Consider the following 21,777-nt stretch of genomic DNA (forward strand, 5'->3'; position numbering starts at 1 on the left):
CTCACCTGGAGTTTCCTGTCAGAGGAAAGTTTTGTTTCAATGTGTAAACATACATGTATTTGATATGCATATTATTGGTCTTTGGTATGTGTCTGGAGCAGTTACTTAAGATTCTTATGCAAGTTGATCCAAATTTACTCACTTTTTTTTCTGTCACATCTACAGTAATATATCCTCTGCTATTTATTGATTTTGCTTGTTTTGGATCCCACAAGCATGGCATTAAATTTATCATCATTCTGATAGGAATAAATTAACATTTTATTGCTGCTTAAATTTCTGTCTAAGGATTAATTATGGAAGACATCATCTCTTCATATATTTTTGATCCATTGGACTACCCATTGCTGTGAATGTTCGAATCAACTGCTGATTTCTGGTCTACTTTAATAGAAGTGTTTTCGAGTGTTTGCCTTTTTAGGTGACTCCTGGAACAAAATGCGTGGACCATTTGCTTATTAGAAGCATGTCTGTGTTTGCAAGTGTATTGGGAGTGGGATGACAATAATGTACTCATTAATATGATGTAGTAGAATAACAAAATGAGGTCTCCTTGGTGGCTTTGTGCTGATTTTTTACACTTTTAAAAATAAAATTATTTAAATTTGTATTATGAAATATATTGCATACACAAGAGAATACATCCCATTAATATTTACACATTTAAAATAGAAGAAAATAACCTGTGGTTATCACACATATAGGAAATGTACCTCAGCAATGTGTTCAAACCCTTGGTGGTCGCCTCCTACCTTCCCCAGAGAGCTACAACATCCTCAATTTTGTTCAGTCAATCACTTGTTTTTCTTTACAATTTTATCATAAATGCTTGTGTCTTCAAATGTGTGTCTCTTTTGAGCTTTATCTTCAGAGAATCATACAGGAAGTGCTGTTCTGTCTTTTTTTTTACTCAAATTTTGTCCTTGGAGATTTATTCATGCAAGTGTTGATGGTTGTAAATCACTTTAAAAAATAACTGCTATGTAGTAATACTTAAAACACAACCTATTCAGGTTTTTTTCCTCCAATTTTCTGCTATTATAAATAACATTTCAACGAGTATCTGCACAAGTTTCCTTGGGAAAGTAGGAGTTGTTTTAGAGTGAACACTAGAACAGAAATAAGTGAATCATAGAATATTTACTAGGTTATTCCTGATTATTTTCCAAAGTGATTGCACAGATGTACACTCCTATCCCTAATGCATCAGAGTCCATTTTGCTCCACATCATCATCCAAACTTGGTATGTTTGCTCATTTAAGTATTTGCCAAAAAATTACTAGTATGGAATACTAGCTAACGGTTTTATTTTCATTTCCATTATTGTTAATCATATGCAGTATCACTTGGAATGTCTATTGATCATCCGTAATTTCTGTTAACTTTCTGTTCATGCCTTTTGCACACATTTTTTCTATTGGGTTGTTTGTCTTTATCTTAAAGAGTCCTAAGGATTTTATGTATATTCACTTGCTGATTCAGTCACACATCTAACTGCCTAGGTGACTTTTCCACGTGCATGTCTCTTGGACATCTCTCATGCAACAGGTCCAAACTTATGTCCTGATCCCCCATCTTATATTGATCCAGGTTCATCTTTCATCATCCCCTTGGGTGGCAGTGGCACCTTTCAATGCCTCAGGCCCAAAGATTTGGGGTCACTCATGAGTACTCTCCTCTGCACACACCCTATGCCCAGTGCACCAGGATTTCTGTTGGCTTTCCCTCCAAACACATCCAGAATCTGGCCAATTTGGACCATCTTCACTGTCACCACCCTGCTCTGAGCCACCTTCACTGCTCACCTGGATTTCTGAAATGTTTGCCTGATCTTCCTGCTTCTATTCATACCCCTCAGCAGCCTACACTTAACAGAGTAACCAGAATCATATGTGAGAGTTAGAATCATATGGCACTCCTCTGCTCAAAACCTTACAAAGCCAAAGCATGGTCCTCAGGAAAGGCTCCACTTTCTTTCTACTTACTTTCTTCTGGTCTAGTTTCTACTTACTTTCTGACCTCACATCTCAAACTGTGTTTTCCTCCGTCCTCTCCATTCCAACCACACCAGCTTCTAAGTGGTTTTAGAGCATATTGTTCTCCTACACGCATTCCAGTTAATCCCTACCCCAAGCCCAGAGTTAAACATTTTTTCTGACTTTTTTACATCATGGATTTGTTTCCTTTTCTAGATATTTATTTTAGTGAACTCTTACAGTACATGAAGTTTTGTGCAAGGTTTCTGTCACTCAGCATGTTTTTTTTTGGATTCATCCACGTTGTTGCATGTGTTAACACTTGATCTTTTTTTTTTAATTTATTTATTATTTATTTATTATTTATTTTTGGCTGTGTTGGGTCTTCGTTTCTGTGCGAGGGCTTTCTCTAGTTGCGGCAAGCGGGGACCACTCTTCATCGCGATGCGCGGGCCTCTCACTATCGCGGCCTCTCTTGTTGCGGAGCACAGGCTCCAGACGTGCAGGCTCAGTAGTTGTGGCTCACGGGCCTAGTTGCTCCGCGGCATGTGGGATCTTCCCAGACCAGGGCTCAAACCCGTGTCCCCTGCATTGGCAGGCAGATTCTCAACGACTGCGCCACCAGGGAAGCCCTATTGTTATTTTTTTATTTTTATTTTTTTAAATTTATTTTTGGCTGTGTTGGGTCTTCACTGCTGCATGCAGGCTTTCTCTAGTTGCGGAGAGCTGGGGCTACTCTTCATTGCGGTGGCTTCTCTTGTTGTGGAGCACAGGATCTAGGCACGTGGGCTTCAGTAGTTGTGGCACATGGGCTCAGTAGTTGTGGCTCGCAGGCTCTAGAGCGCAGGCTCTGTACTTGTGGTGCACGGGCTTCGTTGCTCCACGGCATGTGGGATCTTCCCGGACCAGGGCTCAAACCCGTGTCCCCTGCCTTGGCAGGCAGATTCTTAACCACTGCGCCACCAGGGAAGTCCAACTATTGTTATTTTGAATTCTTGCACATTTCAAAGTAACACTCTTATATGACTATTTTCTGAATACATTTGAGGCATTATCTGTTCAACTTCTAATTTACTAAGTAAGTAAGTTTAGTTCCTTTACACTCTTTCCTACGTCCACACTGCTCAGTAAAGTTATGTCATCATTAGTTATTCCACTGATCATGATCTCTTTGACTTGTAGTGATATACTTAAAAACCTACATTGTTGATCAACTATAAACTCTGTCAACATCACGCTTTGTAAAATGAGGACATTCATACCATCGTCCCTTTTTTCTACCTCCTGTCTACCTTCCAAACCTAGCTTTTACGTTGTCAAAGTTGAAATTTATATTCTGTTCTATGTGCAGTTAAGTCTTCTGTTATTTGAGAGTCAGTAGGGAGTAAGGTTTAAGAGAACAGGCAGAGAGCCTAAACTCAAAGCCTTGATCCAACCCTAAATTACGTACAGCCTGGGCAAGTTCCTTCCCTGTCTTAGCTTCCTGTTCTCAAAAGTGGGAATGATATTAGCACCAACCTCATAAGGCTATTCAGAGGATTAAATGAGCTAATATATGCAAAAACACTTAGAGCCTAATATATACTAAGTACATACTAGTACACAATACATTTCAGTACATACCAAGTTAATACTAATACATACTAAGTATACTTTAGGTTAGTTATTTGTTATTACATGCAAGTTGACAATAAAAGCTGCAAACCAAGACAGTATTGCCATTATTACAATTAAATTAATACTGCCCACTGCAGATGTACTGTGTCTCTGTGTATAGACTATACCTCCTTCTATACTGTATCAGTGTCACTGCCCTTGTGCAGGGTGACCACATACCCCAACCCGCCGTGGGCTGTTCCAGTTTATACCTGTTGTCCTGATGTTACAGCATTACAGCACCTCCTTACATTATTGAAGTGTAAGGAGTTTGGACAACAAATTAGATAGGTGGTCATTACCCCTGTGTGTCACTGAAAAGGGGGACATCTATACTGTCAAGTTTAAGTGGATTCTTCTCTTCCTCACCAATAGTAGGTTAAAAATCAACCATAGTTTAGTTTGCTTCATGTTTATGTCAGTATAGCCTTTTCTCCTCTGGAGTTCAAGTTCCTTCTCCTCTTCCTCTCCCTCCTCCCTTTCAACAGTGCCTAATACATAGTAAGTACAATATGCCTCAAGGTGTTTCTAAGCTCTCATCACACAATCAATAGAAGCCTCTCCAATCTAGACTAGCTGCTCTCTGCACTGAATCCCCTATTACCTTCCTTCTTGGTTTATTGCCTCATTTTGCTGGATTACTTCTATAAATAGCTTAAGGTATAGCACAGGAGGTAAATTTTTCAAATTTCTTTGTGTACAAAATATCTTATTCAGCCTCCACTTATGACTGATAGTTTGGCTGGATACAAAACCCTAGGGTGAAAATTATGTGCCGGAAAAACGTTGGAGGTATCTTTCTAATGCCTTCCAGCATCCATGGTGCTGATGACAACTATGATAAAGTCAGATTTTAACTTTTTTTTTCAGGTGACCAGTATTTTTCTCTCTGGAATGGATGTATCCTCTCAGTATTTTATTCTATTTTATTTTATTTTTTCAGTATTTTAAAACTTCACAATGAAGGGTGCCTAGGTATGAGTCTATTTTTGTTCATCTTGCTCAAAACTTGAGTAACTATTTTCAATCTGAGGCCTGATGTCTACTTTCAGCTGTGGGGAATATTCTTGCCCTTTGACAGCTTCCCTCCATTTCTGTCTGGGTCTGGAGTTTCTAAGAGTAACATTTTGGATCTCCTAGATGCAGCCTCTCTAACATATTTCTATCACATTTTCCACTGTGTCTTTCTTTTTTATATACTGAGAAATTTTTTTAATTCCTACTGAATTTATTTCAGCAACCATATTTTCATTTCCAAGAGACCTCTCTTGCTTTCTGACAATTCTCTTTTTAATTAACACCCCAGTCTTATTTTATAGTTGCTAGCTCTTTTTAAACCTCTCTCAGGATACTAATTAGGGTTTTTTCTTAAATTATTTTGTTCCCTAAATTGTCCCTGGTCCTACTAGGATATGTTTTCACTCTTTTTCCCCCTCTCTCATGTTGTAAGCTTTACTCAACTATCAGGCAAATGACAGTTATTTTCTATTTAAGAATGAGTGCAGAAAGCTCCCTGAAGTCAACGATGGATTGGCTCTTATGCAGGAAGAAGTGGGGAGTAACTGTAATAGGATCCCCCCCAAACACTCTTTTCTAGGGTGTAAAAACTCACACTAGCTGCCCTAGTTCTCCCCAGTTTCATTGTTTTCAAAATGAAATCATCTCATTTCAGGAGCATGAGGGTGGGGCTGGGAGTCCCCTCCTCCAAACACAACCCTTCAATGAGCTCCCCTATTTCAGTCACACTTTTAACTAACTCCACCCTCTCTCCTACATGCGCATCTGAGCATGAAGCTACTTCTGCAGGTGGGGTCAGAATCCTCCTCAGTTGCAGGTGGTCCCTGTGCATATTCTAGGTGATGCTTTTCCTCTGTTCTACTGCTTCAGTTTCACACTCTTCCACTTGTCTTCCGTCTTTCAAAACTATGCTGAAATCTCCTGATTGTTGTGGGCTTATATACTTGAACACTTTGATACCATCATTATAGTGTATCGTCAAAACGGAGAAGAGCTGCAAGGGTTCTCAGTGCATTCTGAATCTGCTATTCTGTGGTCCCAGTGTTTAAACTTCTTGGTCTTCCCCAGTGTCTATCATTGCTTTTAGAAATACAATTTCCTGGTCTACTCGTGAAGGAAATGAATACAACACATCTAAAATGACAAGGAATGCGGGTTAGATGCTCTAGGGTCTTGTCGTACTCTGCCACTTACTAATAAACCACTTATGTGCTACAAATTGTAGGTGCTCATTTATAAAACGAAAGGGGGTAACTCTACATGAACTATAGATTTCTCCTACTCTAACATTTCATAATTTTCTAAGTTCTTTTCTTAAAATTTCTCTATATTATCATTAATTTTAATTAAAAAAATAAAAATCTAACTTTCTCTTTTGAAAATCAAAGAGTAATTCCCATAGTCCTACAATAATGGGATAATTAGTTCTGAAACCGGTCAAGTTTCATGTTTCATACGAAAAGAAAATCATATTAAATAATTGTTAAAAATTAAACATGGACTTTGTAGCACAAAGACAAGGTCCCCCAGAATGGTGTTCCCTTATTTACTAGAAATGTTCAGCTCTGCACTAAAGTTGAAATAAAATAAATATACGATTTTTGAGATGCAAAATTTTCTTATGAAAATCAATTTTTCTTTTCTGTCCATACAAAGAAAAGTATGGAATGACATTAGATGTCAGGTTTATTAGGTAATATAATGTAGCTTCTTGATATTTTTTATTTTAGAAAAGGAGAATAACAACATCAAAACTTTCTTCAACTTTACTTTTATTTAAAATGAGGCCATATTTTCCTCTTATATAAAGAGAGTTCAACTAGAACTGTCAATTTTCTTATCTGTAAAACAAGAGCACTGAATCAGCTGACTATATTCATTCAGAACTCAATTTCTTTATCTTATGATCACTTAGGTTCTCCCTAAATCTAATATCCTAAGGTTCTAAGGAAAGGAAAATATATTACTAACGACATGTTTTGATTTTTCTTTCTTAGAGTTCAAATGTCCACCATTCACCTTGGTCTAAGCTTAAGGAACCATTCAAGGGGATACAATGCAGATGGGAGGAGAAAACAGAACCCTCACTCAAGCTGTGCAGTGTTGCAATCAGGCTTCCGTTTGAAAAATAATCTTCTCTATAGCTTTAAAGTGATAACTGTGTACCTGCAATGCTTCTTGTTTCAAACTGATTTTCTCTGGCTCTTCCTGAACACTTTCTGAGGAATCTTCGACCTCTTCGATTTCTGAGGAGGAAGGACTCTCTACTGTCACAGTCACAGGAAATTCTGATGGGCCTGAGTGTCACAAGAAGAAGATAGGAAACCACAGAGTTGTTAAACTGAAGTGCAAAGAAGACAAGATTGTATAAAAGATAACACAAGCCAGATACCAAATACCCAAATATTAGAGGACATTTAACAAAAGTGATCTGAGGTATCATTATTTATAAATGTCTCTCACTGCTCCTTAGTCTAAAACAGGCAATGACTAAGTAAAAGTACAGTAACTTATTTTTGCTATGTTACTGTACAGACCTCTGTTGTACATGGTTAGAATTAGTAATGGGAATTGCCCATATTATTTTATTAAGTTTCTTTCACAGAAGCCAAATGAAGAGCCAAGATAAACATTTTTTCTCAGATCAACTTTACAATGCAAATGAAAAATTTATTCTTCACCATCAGACAAAAACAGTCTGGAAGAAAATGTAGTTTTTCGGAGGAAAATACATCAGTAAAGGGACTGATAAAGAATCAGAAGAGGGTTTCCCTGGTGGCGCCGTGGAGCAACTAGGCCCGTGAGCCACAACTGCTGAGCCTGCGCGTCTGGAGCCTGTGCTCCACAACAAGAGAGGCCGCGATAGTGAGAGGCCCGGGCACTGTGATGAAGAGTGGCCCCCGCTTGCCGCAACTGGTGAAAGCCCTCGCACAGAAACGAGGACCCAACACAGCCAAAAATAAAATAATTAATTAATTAGTTAATTAATTTTAAAAAAAAGAATCAGAATAATCAGAAAGTCAACATATCTAAGCTGTGAATAATAGATGTTAGAATTTTAAAAAATAAATCACATACACATACATAACTAAAACTGACCCATCAAAAATTTCATCTTCTCATCACCCTTAAGCCAAAACTAGGGTAACAGTAATACAATTCTCCTGTCAAGCTTCACTGCCACTGCAATGTTGTTCCATAGGACATTTCCAAACATTTAAAAACTGACCTGGCCACAACCCCATAAAAGTCTACAGATCATACAGAAGTGTGCTGGGATTACATAACTACGCAGAAGACAAGTCACTAGGACATCATTTTGACAACAAGCAGCAAACCCTGCAGCACAGGAAAATCCTAAAAGGAGAACGAGGCGCACACCTCTCCCTCTGGGCATGCAAGGGCAGGACTGACACCCAAGGTGCTCTTCTCTCAATCTCAGCAGTGGTGCCTTTCATAGAGCAACTATGCAGTCTCCCAAGACCACTGCGAAGGAGAATCTGATACTGACAGTATTAGCTTGCCAGGACGCCATAAGCGAGGGAATGTGTGTGGCCTTGGTGAGAGAGCAGAGGTTTGGGAGGTGTTGCTTTATATTGGCTTTCAGATCAGGAATTTGTACATATAGCCCGCAAACAAAATTTCTTGAAAACATATGAACATTCTTGAGAATGACAGCTCCATGTGAGGGGTCAGAAATGGCAGTCAGGTTCGTTTCACTGGGTAACAGCTGATTTGCGGACTGGAGAACAGGCTTCCTTGTTTACAGACATAACCACAAGGCTGCCAGTTGTGTGCGAAATCCACACAACTACACGGTTGCATTGGGAGAGCGACCAGACAAGTTTTACATGGATTTATTTCAGAGAGGGAAATGCTTCTTGTAAGGCTCTGTCAGTTTAAAAAGCAAAAAGAATGACCATCCACCTTTCCCAATTCAACCCCTATATATCATAAATATGATAGCTACATACCTGCACCTGCCTACATACATCACGAGCTTTGATGAATGGAAAGCCCTTAAAAAGATATCAACAAAACGAAGTTAGATCTTGATGTAAATACATCACGAGTTAAACCCAGTTAATACAACTGTTTAGTATTATGTACAGTATCCATACAGAATTGTGTATAAAAATAAATAAGCTCAGAAGAAAGACCTGGAGGGCTCTGCTACGGAGAAAACTGAACAGAATTCAGCTGACTGGCTTGGTGATAACTCTCTGAACTGCTGAGAGACCCCTTCAGTTCCTATGTTCAGGATGGTTGAGATTTCAGTCTAACTTCTTTAACTGGTGATATTAATCGTTCTCTAATTTACCACTCCGTGTGACGAGGATGGACCTGAGATTAAGTGTCTCGAGAAGAAGATAGAAAACCACAGAGTTGTTAAACTCAACTGCAGGGACTGGGGATTCAACACTATACTTTACGCAACAGCAATTCACATTACCATTTGCAAAAAAGTAGTCGGTTGTCCAGTGGGGATTATATACATCAATTTAACATGAGCAACTGAACAGATATTTTACACAGTAACTACTTCAAGTACTATTTAAAATCAATTCTCTTGTTTTCTTAAGCAATTGTTAACCCCCAATTTCGTGAATACTACCAAGTAAGTCACTTGAAAATCATCTAGAGCAACCTATTTCACTTAGCAAGTCTAAAGCTATAGTTCAACAATTTTATTTACAGTTCTATGACAAAAATTACTATGAACAGCTATCCCCTGGCTAAGTAATCAGGTAAAGCTAGTTTGACTCACTAAATCTGATTTACTGAGTTAATAAGCCAGTTGATTTAGAATAGGTCTAATGCATATTTCTCATCCATTCTGCATTAAACTATTTCCCATGCCTAAAATGTCTTTTTTCCCATTCGTACATATCCGAATTCCTACTTCTGTGCTGTAGGGCTTGGCTCAGCTACACCTGCCTTTAGTGAAACTTTTTTCACCTGCACAATTGGTGATAATTTTAGTCTCCTCAAGACTCCCACGGGGTTACCTCTGTTGTGACACTTGAGAAACAACCTGACACTACCAATTACTTTTTGTTTTTCTTCCTTAGAGGGCTCATTAGGCAGAAGCCATGTGTGAGTTATCTTCCTTCCTCTATAGAAACCACCAGAGACCGCCCACATAATAGAAGTTCCAAAATAAAGAATTCTGAACGGCTGAAAAAGACAGGGAATGCAAACACGTTACCTGTTGCTTTTCACACGTTCTGCAGTATGGCACGGCCAGAAACCAGACACACCAGGTGGTAGAGGTTCAGGAGCATAACATTCTTTACCAGCAGAGTGTTTCCTTCCATTACTTACAGGTTTCTTTGTGGTCAATCCTATGTTTGAGAAAGCATGAAAAGAAGGAATCAAGATGCACCAAAGGTCTACAGAGCAACTGTCACACGTGTACACTTTGAAAGGAATCAAACAGGCACTTGACAATGATGCCAAGGCCATTAAAAAGAGGATCGTTTTGTACAAAGGTTCTACATAAGCCAGCATTTTTAAAAAATATAAGTTCTCTACAGTAACAAGTTATTTTAACTAAAACAAAAGTATTGAGATGTGCAGAAATGCAAAAATAAATTTTTAAAAAATCCCAAAGTATGATACATTTTATGTATCATGCAGAAACACTCAAGTTTATTGAATCTTTGAACACCTTTGGCATTTCTGAATCTCAAGGACAGAGAAACACAGATACACCCATGACTTCTGCCAAACAGAATCTTCAGAATTAGACCAAAATTTCAATTTAAGATGAATTTTTCTATGTAAAAACAATAAAAGTTACAAGACTTCAAGTTGCTGGGTGGTAGGTGAGTCAATGTTACTCTCCTATAAGCCTGTCAACCTTCACTTTTCCTTTGATTTCATATAGAAAACACACAAAAAAACAAATGAAACCCACTGGATAAAAGAGTGAAATGTGGAGACTTATCCTATATTTCAGTAGTAAAGAGGCAAGTATCTTTATATGAAATATCTGGTTGCAAAAACTAGACCTACGTGTTAATATTTTATTTAGAACAAGCCATATATTAAAATTCACATTTAAATATTAAATTTGAATTTCCTGAAAAAAAAATCATAGGTTAAAATGGTTATATTTATCCTTCAAATCTACTATATTTTATGTTATTTTATTTATTTATTTTAATAGACCTGTATTGGAGTATAATTGCTTCACAATTCTGCGTTAGTTTCTGTTGCACAACAAAGCGAATCAGCCATATGCATACACATGTCCCCATATCCCCTCCCTCTTGAGCCTCCCTCCCACCCTCCCTATCCCACCCCTCTAGGTCATCGCAAAGCACCGAGCTGATCTCCCTGTGCTATGCTGCTGCTTTCTACTACATTTTAGCAGCATTAGGATGGAGTGTAAAATAGAGTGTATGTGGTAATATAGGATAAATATTTCATAGAGTGTAGCTTATTGATAATCACCACATGATCCTGTGTGATTTACATGCCTCTTAAAAATATATAGGAGCTCAGTTCATTTTGTTCTATTTTATTGTGTTTTTTAACTTAATTACCCTCAAAAAAAAATGTTTGTATGCATGTGGTTTGTATGTGTATATCCTTCCTTTACTTTCAGAAACTAATGCAAATATATTTGTATTAAAAATTTTTTTAATTACACTTTTCTTGTTAGGATATAAAAAAAATTTCTAATAAAAGTTCCCATCTTTTTTTAGGCATACATAATTACAACATAAATGTGACACAATTCACACCATTATTTCACCCCTATACTCACCTGGATCTAAGTGTATACCCAGATATTGATTGGGCTTACCTCTATGTCTCCAAATACTGAGGCAAATACAAAAAAAAGCCCAAGAAATAAAATTACTCTTAAAATAGCTCAATGAGCTTGTATACTTCAGTTACATTCCCACATTGTTTAATCATGCTAAACAAAAAAAAAAAAATTTAATTGTTTTATTCTCATTCCATGATGCCCTATTATATACCACCAGGTACTAATATTAGTACCTAATTCCTAATATGTTTTACATATACATGTTTTATTTATATATATTTCCATTTCTAATATTATAGAAAAAGTCAACTTAGCTATTTTAAGAATGCTTTACATATGATATAAATTTTTAATAATAATATGTAATTAGTGTGATATCACAAATCTTAACTTCTTTGTATGTACTATTTGATTATTAAAATATCACTGTCTTGAAATAACAATTGACACACAAATCATAAGCTTTTTTTTGACTTAATAAACACTCTTAACGACTTCTATTTAATACATTATTGCCCAAGCAAGTTGATTAACGGAGAATCAAAAACATACATCTTTAAGTAGGAAAAAAAAAGCTGTATCTATGAAGATGTTTACAATAGTTTATTATAGGTTATTTCCAATATTTCACCAATATGAAAAATTGACCAACTCAATGAAACCTTGCGAATACAATGTTAAAAAGTATAACTATGAATCATAAAATTTAAATTTAATATGAAAAGATAAGAATGGCTAATTATATTGAAGCTATGTGGAATTATGTTTGTAGATAACAAGAAGAGAAAATGAAAATGTAAATATTGCTTGATAGGATAATGAGATTACAGGTGATCTTTTAAATGTTTCATTGTTATGCTAATACAATACCTTTATAAAACCTAAAAATCTTCAAACAACACATTTTTTTAAAATTGTGGTAAAATACACAAAACGGAAAATTTATCATTTAAACCATTTTAAAGTGGACAGTTCAGTGATATTAAGTCAACAAATTTTTAAAATTTTCAGATGGCACCTGAATAAAAGATGTGTTGTCCATTGGTGATTTTAATGTATATGGTATATAACTAAAGTCACCACAAAACTTTTTCTGGGAAATTGGCATATCATAAACATAAAAAATTTATTTTGCTTTATATTAAACCTTATTGTTTTACTGTTTCAAAATTCAAATTTACTCACAAGGAAGAGTCAGTTTCATATTAGATTTGGTTTAACAAATGCTGCTCCTGCTATTCATTCTTATCACCAAAAAAGAAAAAGACTATTTGTGACTAACGATAATATGTTCCAGAAAATTAAAAGTTAAGGTCTCTTAGAAACAATACAAACATTCTCAGAAGTGAATTATAGCAAATTTATATATTCAGGAGAATGTGAAACTTATACCATTGATTGTTAAAGGGTTTTAAAAGCTTTTTATTACATTTAGTAACAAAATTATAGGCGTAGTTGTAAAATCCGGGGTTAACTATCATTTGGAAAATTAAATATATATTACAGTAAACATTTAGAAAATGTTTTTCTAAAATGTTCCATCTAGGTCAATAAACTTGTCTGTAGAAGTCTTTTATAAGGATAATACATATTTCAACTTTTTTTTATCATTGAGAGAAACAAGATATTGCCTGACTCAAAAATTTCAGCAAGAATTTCTAAGAAAGAAGCAGGGAACAATGGGAAGGTTGGAACTGGGAAGAAATTTTGCTTCTTATAGCACAAAAGGTAATTCTTCATATAAAAAAACAAAATAATCCCTCAAAAGCACCACTACTAAAATTATCATCAAAGTGCACCCCAAATTTCAATTGCGAAGTATTAGAAGTAATCATCAACCAGGAAATATTTTCAAAATAACAAACTTTTTATGAAATCCAGACAATAATGTTGGTTAATATTAACATCTCTTTAAATTCATTTATTATATCTGTATTCTATAAATTCTCATAAGTATCAAAATAATTATAGGCCTCCTAATATGCATGTGGTTAATATTGGCTGTTTTAATTTTAGCACACTGGAAAACATAAGGGGTATAAGTTCTAGTAGCGTTAAAAAAAAGAGTTACCAATTCTAATAGTAGCTTTTCCTTTTCGACCACTTCCCAAAATTATAGTTCTCTTTCTCTGTCTAGCAGCTTTGGATGGTTCCTTCACCGATGGAGAAGTTATCCGCTGGTACTGAGAGAGAAATGATAAATATGCCATTTAAGCTACAGGTAATTTATGAGGGTTTGATCTTAATTGGAAAATAAGATACTTTAAGTTAATAAAAGGTTTTCAATCTGCATTTCTGGGAACCTAAATTAAAGCATCACATGACATTTTCAAAACCAGAAAAGCCATTTCATTTGACTAAAAACTTAGTTTTAAGATGGCAGAAAGTACCTTGATAATTTTCTTTTAAGAAAGAAAGAAAAACAAGCCATTAAAGAGAAAATCTTCCGAGAGAACTAAAACATGTTACATACCTCTGACTTGGCACTCCTTCCATTCTGGAGACCTTTATTAATAACTGCTTTCATCACAGAATGATCTAAAGTAAAATAAATTGAAACTAGAGTAATTATTTCCCAATGAGTGGCTATTTCCATTTAAAACCAAAAGCCAACTAATTATTGCTTTTCCCATAAAATTAAATATGAAATCTATATTACATAATTATACACTTATTTCCCCCTTTGTGTATTCTAATTTCTTCCTCAAAAACCTAAGATGCCATCTTGCAGACTGCCCCCAGTGGCTACTATTTTGGCAGGAGCAAAGGTCAACTTTAAACATTTTGCATCTAAAGTGGCTCTGGATACCTCTGGATAAAAAGTACAGTCTGAGCACTGTCCAGACACTTAGATACCTAAAGCACATCTAAGATAACAAACCAAAGTCCTGATATTCCCTCAAAAGCTGCTCCTCCTATCAGCCCCCTTTTTCTAAGTGATACCACCCAGTTGCACACATAATCATCAATGACTTGTCTCCTTGTTACTATTTCCTTCATACCTCACATCTAATCTATCTGCAAGTCTTGTTAGCTACACCCTCAAAACACAGCCTGAATTCAACCACTTTTCACTTGCTCCAAACTTCCAGCCTAAGCGAAGCCATACACATCTCTTATTTGGACCACTGTGATAGTCTCCTAACTGGTCTCCCTGTTTCTCTTCTTTATCCTCCCAAGTCTATTCTCTATACCAGGTCACCTTATTCAGATACTATTTGGATCATGCCTTTTTCCAGTTCAAAACCCTCTACTCATTTAGAATAATCCACATCTTTACTCTGGCCTTCAAGACTTTACAAGATCAGACCCCTGGCTAGCTCCTTGGCCTCACTCTTCTTCACTCAGTACTCTGGCCATGTTGGCCTCCTTGCTTTTCCTTAAATACTCCATCCACCTATATGCCTGCATACACATTGCCTCCTTGTCCTGGAGTGTGCTTACCCCAGATCTTCCATGGCTTGCTCCTCTCTTCATTCAGGTCTCCGTTCAAATGCCACTTCTCCAGTGAAGCTGTCCCCTAACAAACCTATCCAATGTAGTCCTACCTGCCCCTCCTCACTCTCCTTACATTACGATATTTCTGCACTTCCTACTATCTAAAATATTACTTATCTGTTTACTCATTTCTATCTGAACTCCTTCACTAGAATGTAAGGTCCACGAGGGCAAGACTTTTGTCTGTCTGGTTCACTGTTTTATCCCTAGTGCCTAAACCCGTATCTGGCACACAGAAGGTATTAAAAAAATTACTTGTGAAACTGACAAATGAATAAAGTACTCCTTGCAAGAATTCACAGGTTGCACAAGAAGGAAATAATGCTCTTGGTAGAAGCAGGCTTAGTATCTAGGTTCACCTCTATTCAGAGTAGAGATAAGAACAATTTAAAGGTATAACTCACTTTAATTAGTACATTATCTGCTAAAAACATAAGGGAAGTGCAACATTATAAAAGTACAGTTGACGCTTGAACAACATGGGTTTGAACCTCGCGGGTCCATTGACACACGGATATTTTTCAATAAATACATACTATCGTCCTACACGAGCCAAGGTTGGTTGAATCCACAGATGCAGAACCACTGACTACAAACTTATACCCAGATTTTCAACTGCGTAGGAGTCGGCACCCCTGACCCCCACGTTGTTCAAGGGCCAACTGTATATGATGAGGAAAGTTCAACACATTAAGTTTTAAAAATTGTCAATACGTGAACAAATTCTTTTTGTTTTGCTATGTGTTTATCAATTAAAAAAAAAAGTGACCACATATCAACAAGTGGATTTTTTCTTATATCCAAAACGACCAGAGTTCTGTTGGTTTCAAGGGTCTTTAGTAAAGCCTTTGCTCCTTCACTGGTGAGGCCACACTGCTGCAGGTCAAGTGCTTTCGATGAAAGACAAAAGGTCACTTGCTAACTCTATACAGATTTAACATATAGACAACTCTCATTTTCTCACGTGTGGAAGAGGCCTGCACAAAACCAGCCATGGCAGGTTTGTAATTTTGGGTACGGAGAAAAACAGAAACGTATACGCACACACATAATGCATAATCCAATTTAAAAACCTCTTCTTGGAATGTTCATTGCAGCTCTATTTACAATAGCCAGGACATGGAAGCAACCTAAGTGTCCATCAACAGATGAATGGATAAAGAAGATGTGGCACATATATACAATGGAATATTACTCAGCCATAAAAAGAAACGAAATTGAGTTATTTTTAGTGAGGTGGATGGACCTAGAGTCTGTCATACAGAGTGAAGTAAGTCAGAAAGAGAAAAAGAAATACCGTATGCTAACACATATATACAAAATTTTTTTTAAAAAATGGTTATGAAGAACCCAGGGGCAGGACAGGAATAAAGACGCAGACATAGAGAATGGACTTGAGGACACGGGGAGGGGGAAGGGGAAGCTGGGACGAAGTGAGAGAGTGGCATGGACATATATACACTACCAAATGTAAAATAGCTAGCTAGTGGGAAGCAGCCGCATAGCACAGGGAGATCAGCTCGGTTCTTTGTGAACACCTAGAGGGGTGGGATAGGGAGGGTAGGAGGGAGACGCAAGAGGGAGGAGATATGGGTATATATAAATGTATAGCTGATTCACTATGTTACAAAGCAGAAACTAACACACCATTGTAAAGCAATTATACTCCAATAAAGAAAAAAAGAAAACAAAACAAACCTCTTCTTGGATGTGCAATGATAACCCTGCCTTTAGCACCAATAAATCATCCAACATATTTTACAATTACAGAACTGAAGAATAACTATATATAACCTATGAGCAAAAAACATCACAAAATGAATCTCAGTTCAGAATTAGCAAGGGCGGCAGTGGCAGTGTAAACCTCACAAGCAAAAACTGGTGGAGCTGAGAAATGCACTGCATTCTTTTGATCATGATCTTGAGCTTCAAATCACACTTGAAACTAGTTAAAAGGGGAAAACAAAATAAAATAGAAGAAACGTAACAACTGTTAGTTTTAGAGCAAAAAAGACAAGTCTAAGAGGATACACATAATAACAAATTCAAAGAATGTATGAATAGAGACTACATACTAAAAACCTATCATGAAAGTATGATGGTCAAGAACTCTCTGAGTAACAGGTCAGACAAACACTAGAACAAATGATCATGAATTCTAGCAGTTCTGGGGCTGAACAACCTACTCATTTAAACAAAAGGGATCATCACAAAAGCACAGGTATTAAAAAATATTACATGAAAGGAAACTATCATGAGTCATCTTTTTAAGCGTTGTGTGGACCATCACATTAAAATAACTGGAGTCTTTCAACACCCCACAACACACAGAAATAGCAAGTCAGACACATGGATCTGACAGGATATGATACAACCCTTACAAACTCTCACTACAGAAGAATGGACACAGGGTGTAATTAACCAACTAGCCAAATTAATACAAACAGCCAGTAAACCTCACGAGTAAATCAAATGAATACAAAATAAAACAAACTGTGGTTATTCTCCTATCAGATTAAACCAAGGCTTTTAAAGGCTTTTATTCTGTAATAAAAGCCTTTAAAATGTGTATACCTTTTTGATCCAATGACTCTCTAAGAATTTAACCAAAAGGAATAGTCAGTGATATAGGTAAGGATATATATCAGAGTATTATTTGTAACTGAAAAACCAGACATAGCTTATATACAAGAATGGATAAGCTATGTGTACTGTGGCATATTCATATAATGGAACACTGAACAGTCCCAAAAAATGATGCAGTAGATGCAAATTTACTGACTTGCTAAAATGCTCATACTAAATTAACTGAAAAAAGTTATAAAATTTAGAGTAATCCCACTTGCATGAAAAAGGCAGAGGTACTCATTTTTGTAGTTTTACAGTTTTTTGAAAGTGCTACAAGCCAGTGTTTGTGAGAGGCAGGCTTCACATCCACTGTTGGGGTGGACTACAAATTGGCATAGCATTTCTGGGTGGTAATTTGGCAATGTGTATGAAAAGTCTTAAAAATATGTCACAGTCATTCCACTTCTAGTACCTTATTCTACAGAGGTAATCCCGATGGACACACAGATGTATATACAATGTATTCACATTGTTTCTGACAGGGAAAAGCAAACTGTCTAAATCTAATTGCAAAGTATTGATTAAACTATGGGACATCAATACGATGGAATACTACATGATACATCATTAAGCGAAAAAAGCAGGAATATGAAATAGCAAGTATACTACAATTCTATTTTTGTAATCCCTAAGTGTACAAATATATTTATAGAAAAAAATAAAGACTGAAAATATATACACCAAAATGAACAGTGATTATGTCTGGGTATTAAGATTACAGGTAATTGTTCTCTTGTTACTCTGTATTTTCTATAAAGAATATATGCAACTCTTAGAGAAAGTTTAAAAGCAACATAAAAGCTAACAGAAAAATGAGGCTTTAAAAAAAAAATCCTATCACAACAGTATCATGCCAAAAGCTAAGCATATCTCATATTAAAAATTCAATATTTTCAATTTTAGAATTTACCTCTAAGCCATAAATCCTCACTAAGAGATTCTGCAAAAGCACTTGCACCCAGGTCACCAATGAGCATGTTGCAGTTCAGAGTGATGCGCCTCAAACCAGCCATACAGTCAAGATCAGGTCTCCTGGAACGAAGACTCTCAGCCCAGGTTTCTTCATGCCTTCTGATAATCTGATACTTCAGAGATTTAATGGGATGAAATTACGATGCTTGAATAAGGAAACAGGGTGTGCCTACTGAGTATGGCTTATTACGTCAGAGATTTACACACACACACATATCAAGCATATATGCCAGGAGAATCAACCTGAGAAATTAAACAGTCAGTTCTGGTTTACGAGTCCAGTGACCCAGATTCTAGTCCGTCAGTGATTAGATTCCAGCCACTGGATGACCTGTTTCTGAACAGTTATGTAAAGTTGGACAACTCAATTACAGTCTATGAATTATTTTCCTTACCTTCTAAGTCAGGGAATTGGTTCTAAATTCTATCATTGCTGACACTCTAAATTTCATCTTTCTGTCCTCCAATGGTCTCCAAACACCTGACTGGGCAACCCAAAGAAAACTTTTTAATATGCATCTTATTTATTAACAAATTATATACATGAAGTTCTATACATATAATTTATGTACATTATAAACTACACAGATATTTTTTAAATGATACAAAGGTAAATAGGTTCTAATATTTTCTTTTCCTAACTCCTAGGCATTATTTTATTTATTTTTAAAAAATATTTGTTTGTTTGTTTGTTCGGCTGTGCCGAGTCTTTAGTTGCAGCATGCCGGATATTTTAGTTGTGGCATGTGGGCTCTTAGTTACGGCATGTATGTGGGATCTAGTTCCTTGAGCAAGGATCGAACCCAGGCCCCCTGCATTGGGAGCACACAGTCTTAACTGCTGGACTGCCAGGGAAGTCCCAGGCATTATTTTAAAAACTATATTTACAAAATGGATCTCACATGCTCCCTAGGGTGTGCACACCAACTTTAGAGGCCTGGACTATGCAGAGCCAGTGGGATGCGCCTTGGGAAAATAGTGGTTTGACATTTAACCACAAGTCTTGTCTTAAAGACATTCAATTCTTTTTCTTTTTCCTTTTTTTTTTTTAAATTTATTTATTTATTTATTTATTTTTGGCTATGTTGGGTCTTCGTTTCTGTGCGAGGGCCTTCTCTAGTTGTGGCAAGCGGGGGCCGCTCTTCATCACGGTGCGCGGGCCTCTTCACTATCGCGGCCTCTCTTGTTGCGGAGCACAGGCTCCAGACGCGCAGGCTCAGTAGTTGTGGCTCATGGGCCTAGTTGCTCCGCGGCATGTGGGATCTTCCCAGACCAGGGCTCAAACCCGTGTCCCCTGCATTAGCAGGCAGATTCTCAACCACTGCGCCACCAGGGAAGCCCCAAGACATTCAATTCTTTATATTCATAAAATAAATTTTGGTAACAGGGAACACTGACTTTAAATGAAAAAAGTCTTGTTACATTCTTGAAAAAATAAAAGACTCAAAGTGCCTTTGACACTCTAAAAGGAAAATCATTAGTGTCATTTTTCTATTAACAATAACTTATAAAAGCTCCAAGGAGAAATAACAGCAATCACTTACACAGTGCTTAGTATGTGCCAGGCACTATTTATACAAATGAGTTCATTTAAACCTCATAATGAGGCACAGACGTTAAGCGATTTGTCCATGGTCACTAGCTATGAAATGGGAGAAAGGGAATTTGAACCTAGGCCATTTGGCTTAGGCACCCAAGTTCTTGACTGTTTTCTACCCCAGGGGTCAATGGACTTGCCCTGTATAGGCTCAAAGAATTTTTCAATTTTTAAAATCTAAATTTAAACATTTCCAGCTTTGTGGGCTATACAGTTTCTGTTGCAACTACCCTACCCCACTGGCATAGGGTGAAAGTAGCCACAACTACCATGTAAACAATGGGTGCAACTATGTTCCAAAAAAAACTTTCTTTACAAAACCAGGCGACAGGCTGGATCTGGCCCACCAGCCATAGTTTACCTATCCCTGATCTGTATCACCAAACTATTAAAAAGGCTTCATGTCAAATTATTAAATAACTTTAGGCCTAAATACAGTAATTATAACCATTGTAAAGTTGTTAAGGCATTATTTTAAAAACTGTATTTACAAATCGCTGATGTAGTGATTTTTATTAGTTCATAAACTACAGCAGCTAATAAACAGTTGATTTATTTAAGTCTTGAAGACTATAATGGCATAGTTTCTTCACAGTATCACAATCAATGTTTTCAGTAACTAAAAATACATAAAAGTATTATTATGTATTATATATTAAATCTCTTATTTCTAAAATTAAGTGGACTATCTTTACTAAATGGTAGAATCCCAAACTAAAAACTGGTCATATTCTGTCAACAAAATGAAAGCTGCACTCACATATATCAAAAGACAAAAATTAACTGCCATCTGGGTCAATGTATTAATGTGCTTCAATCACATATGTTTTCATGAAAGTTAAAACATAAAATCACCTTTAAGATCTTGGCCATGTGATCTGCTCCCTGCCATGTCAGATTACACCCCGTGAAGTTCACTGTCTTAAGAGTGATAGACTAGAACAAAAAATTTCACAATTTGTATGGAAACACAAAAGACCCCGAATAGCCAAAGCAATCTTGAGAACGAAAAATGGAGCTGGAGGAATCAGGCTCCCTGACTTCAGACTATATTACAAAGCTACAGTAATCAAGACAGTTTGGTACTGGCACAAAAACAGAAATATAGATCAATGGAACAGGATAGAAAGCCCAGAGATAAGCCCACGCACATATGGTCACCTTATCTTTGATAAAGGAGGCAAGCATATACAGTGGAGAAAAGACAGCCTCTTCAATAAGTGGTGCTGGGAAAATTGGACAGGTACATGTAAAAGTATGAAATTAGAACACTCCCTAACACCATACACAAAAATAAACTCAAAATGGATTAAAGACCTAAGTGTAAGGCCAGACACTATCAAACTCTTAGAGGAAAACATAGGCAGAACACTGTATGACATAAGTCACAGCAAGATCCTTTTTGACCCAGGTCCTAGAGAAATGGAAATAAAAACACAAATAAACAAATGGGACCTAATGAAACTTAAAAGCTTTTGCACAGCAAAGGAAACCATAAACAAGACCAAAAGACAACCCTCAGAATGGGAGAAAATATTTGCAAATGAAGCAACGGACAAAGGATTAATCTCCAAGATTTACAAGCAGCTCATGCAGCTCAATAACAAAAAAACAAACAACCCAATCCAAAAATGGGCAGAAGACCTAAATA

The 21,777-nt window shown here is 36.6% G+C and overlaps 1 protein-coding gene across 1 annotated transcript in view; it reads right to left on the minus strand.

The window, feature by feature from the left end:
• Window positions 1-21,777, minus strand: part of LOC133090653 (centrosomal protein of 78 kDa-like) — a 45,823-nt gene that overhangs the window by 18,041 nt on the left and 6,005 nt on the right. The window contains 8 exon segments of the mRNA XM_061189032.1: window positions 6,817-6,947; window positions 8,621-8,669; window positions 9,853-9,995; window positions 13,503-13,614; window positions 13,905-13,972; window positions 15,709-15,819; window positions 18,468-18,642; window positions 20,982-21,062. Coding sequence (XP_061045015.1) covers window positions 6,817-6,947; window positions 8,621-8,669; window positions 9,853-9,995; window positions 13,503-13,614; window positions 13,905-13,972; window positions 15,709-15,819; window positions 18,468-18,642; window positions 20,982-21,062 — 870 coding nt within the window.

This window comes from Eubalaena glacialis, chromosome 4, assembly GCF_028564815.1.
Source record: "Eubalaena glacialis isolate mEubGla1 chromosome 4, mEubGla1.1.hap2.+ XY, whole genome shotgun sequence".
In the NCBI taxonomy this organism is placed as follows: domain Eukaryota; kingdom Metazoa; phylum Chordata; class Mammalia; order Artiodactyla; family Balaenidae; genus Eubalaena; species Eubalaena glacialis.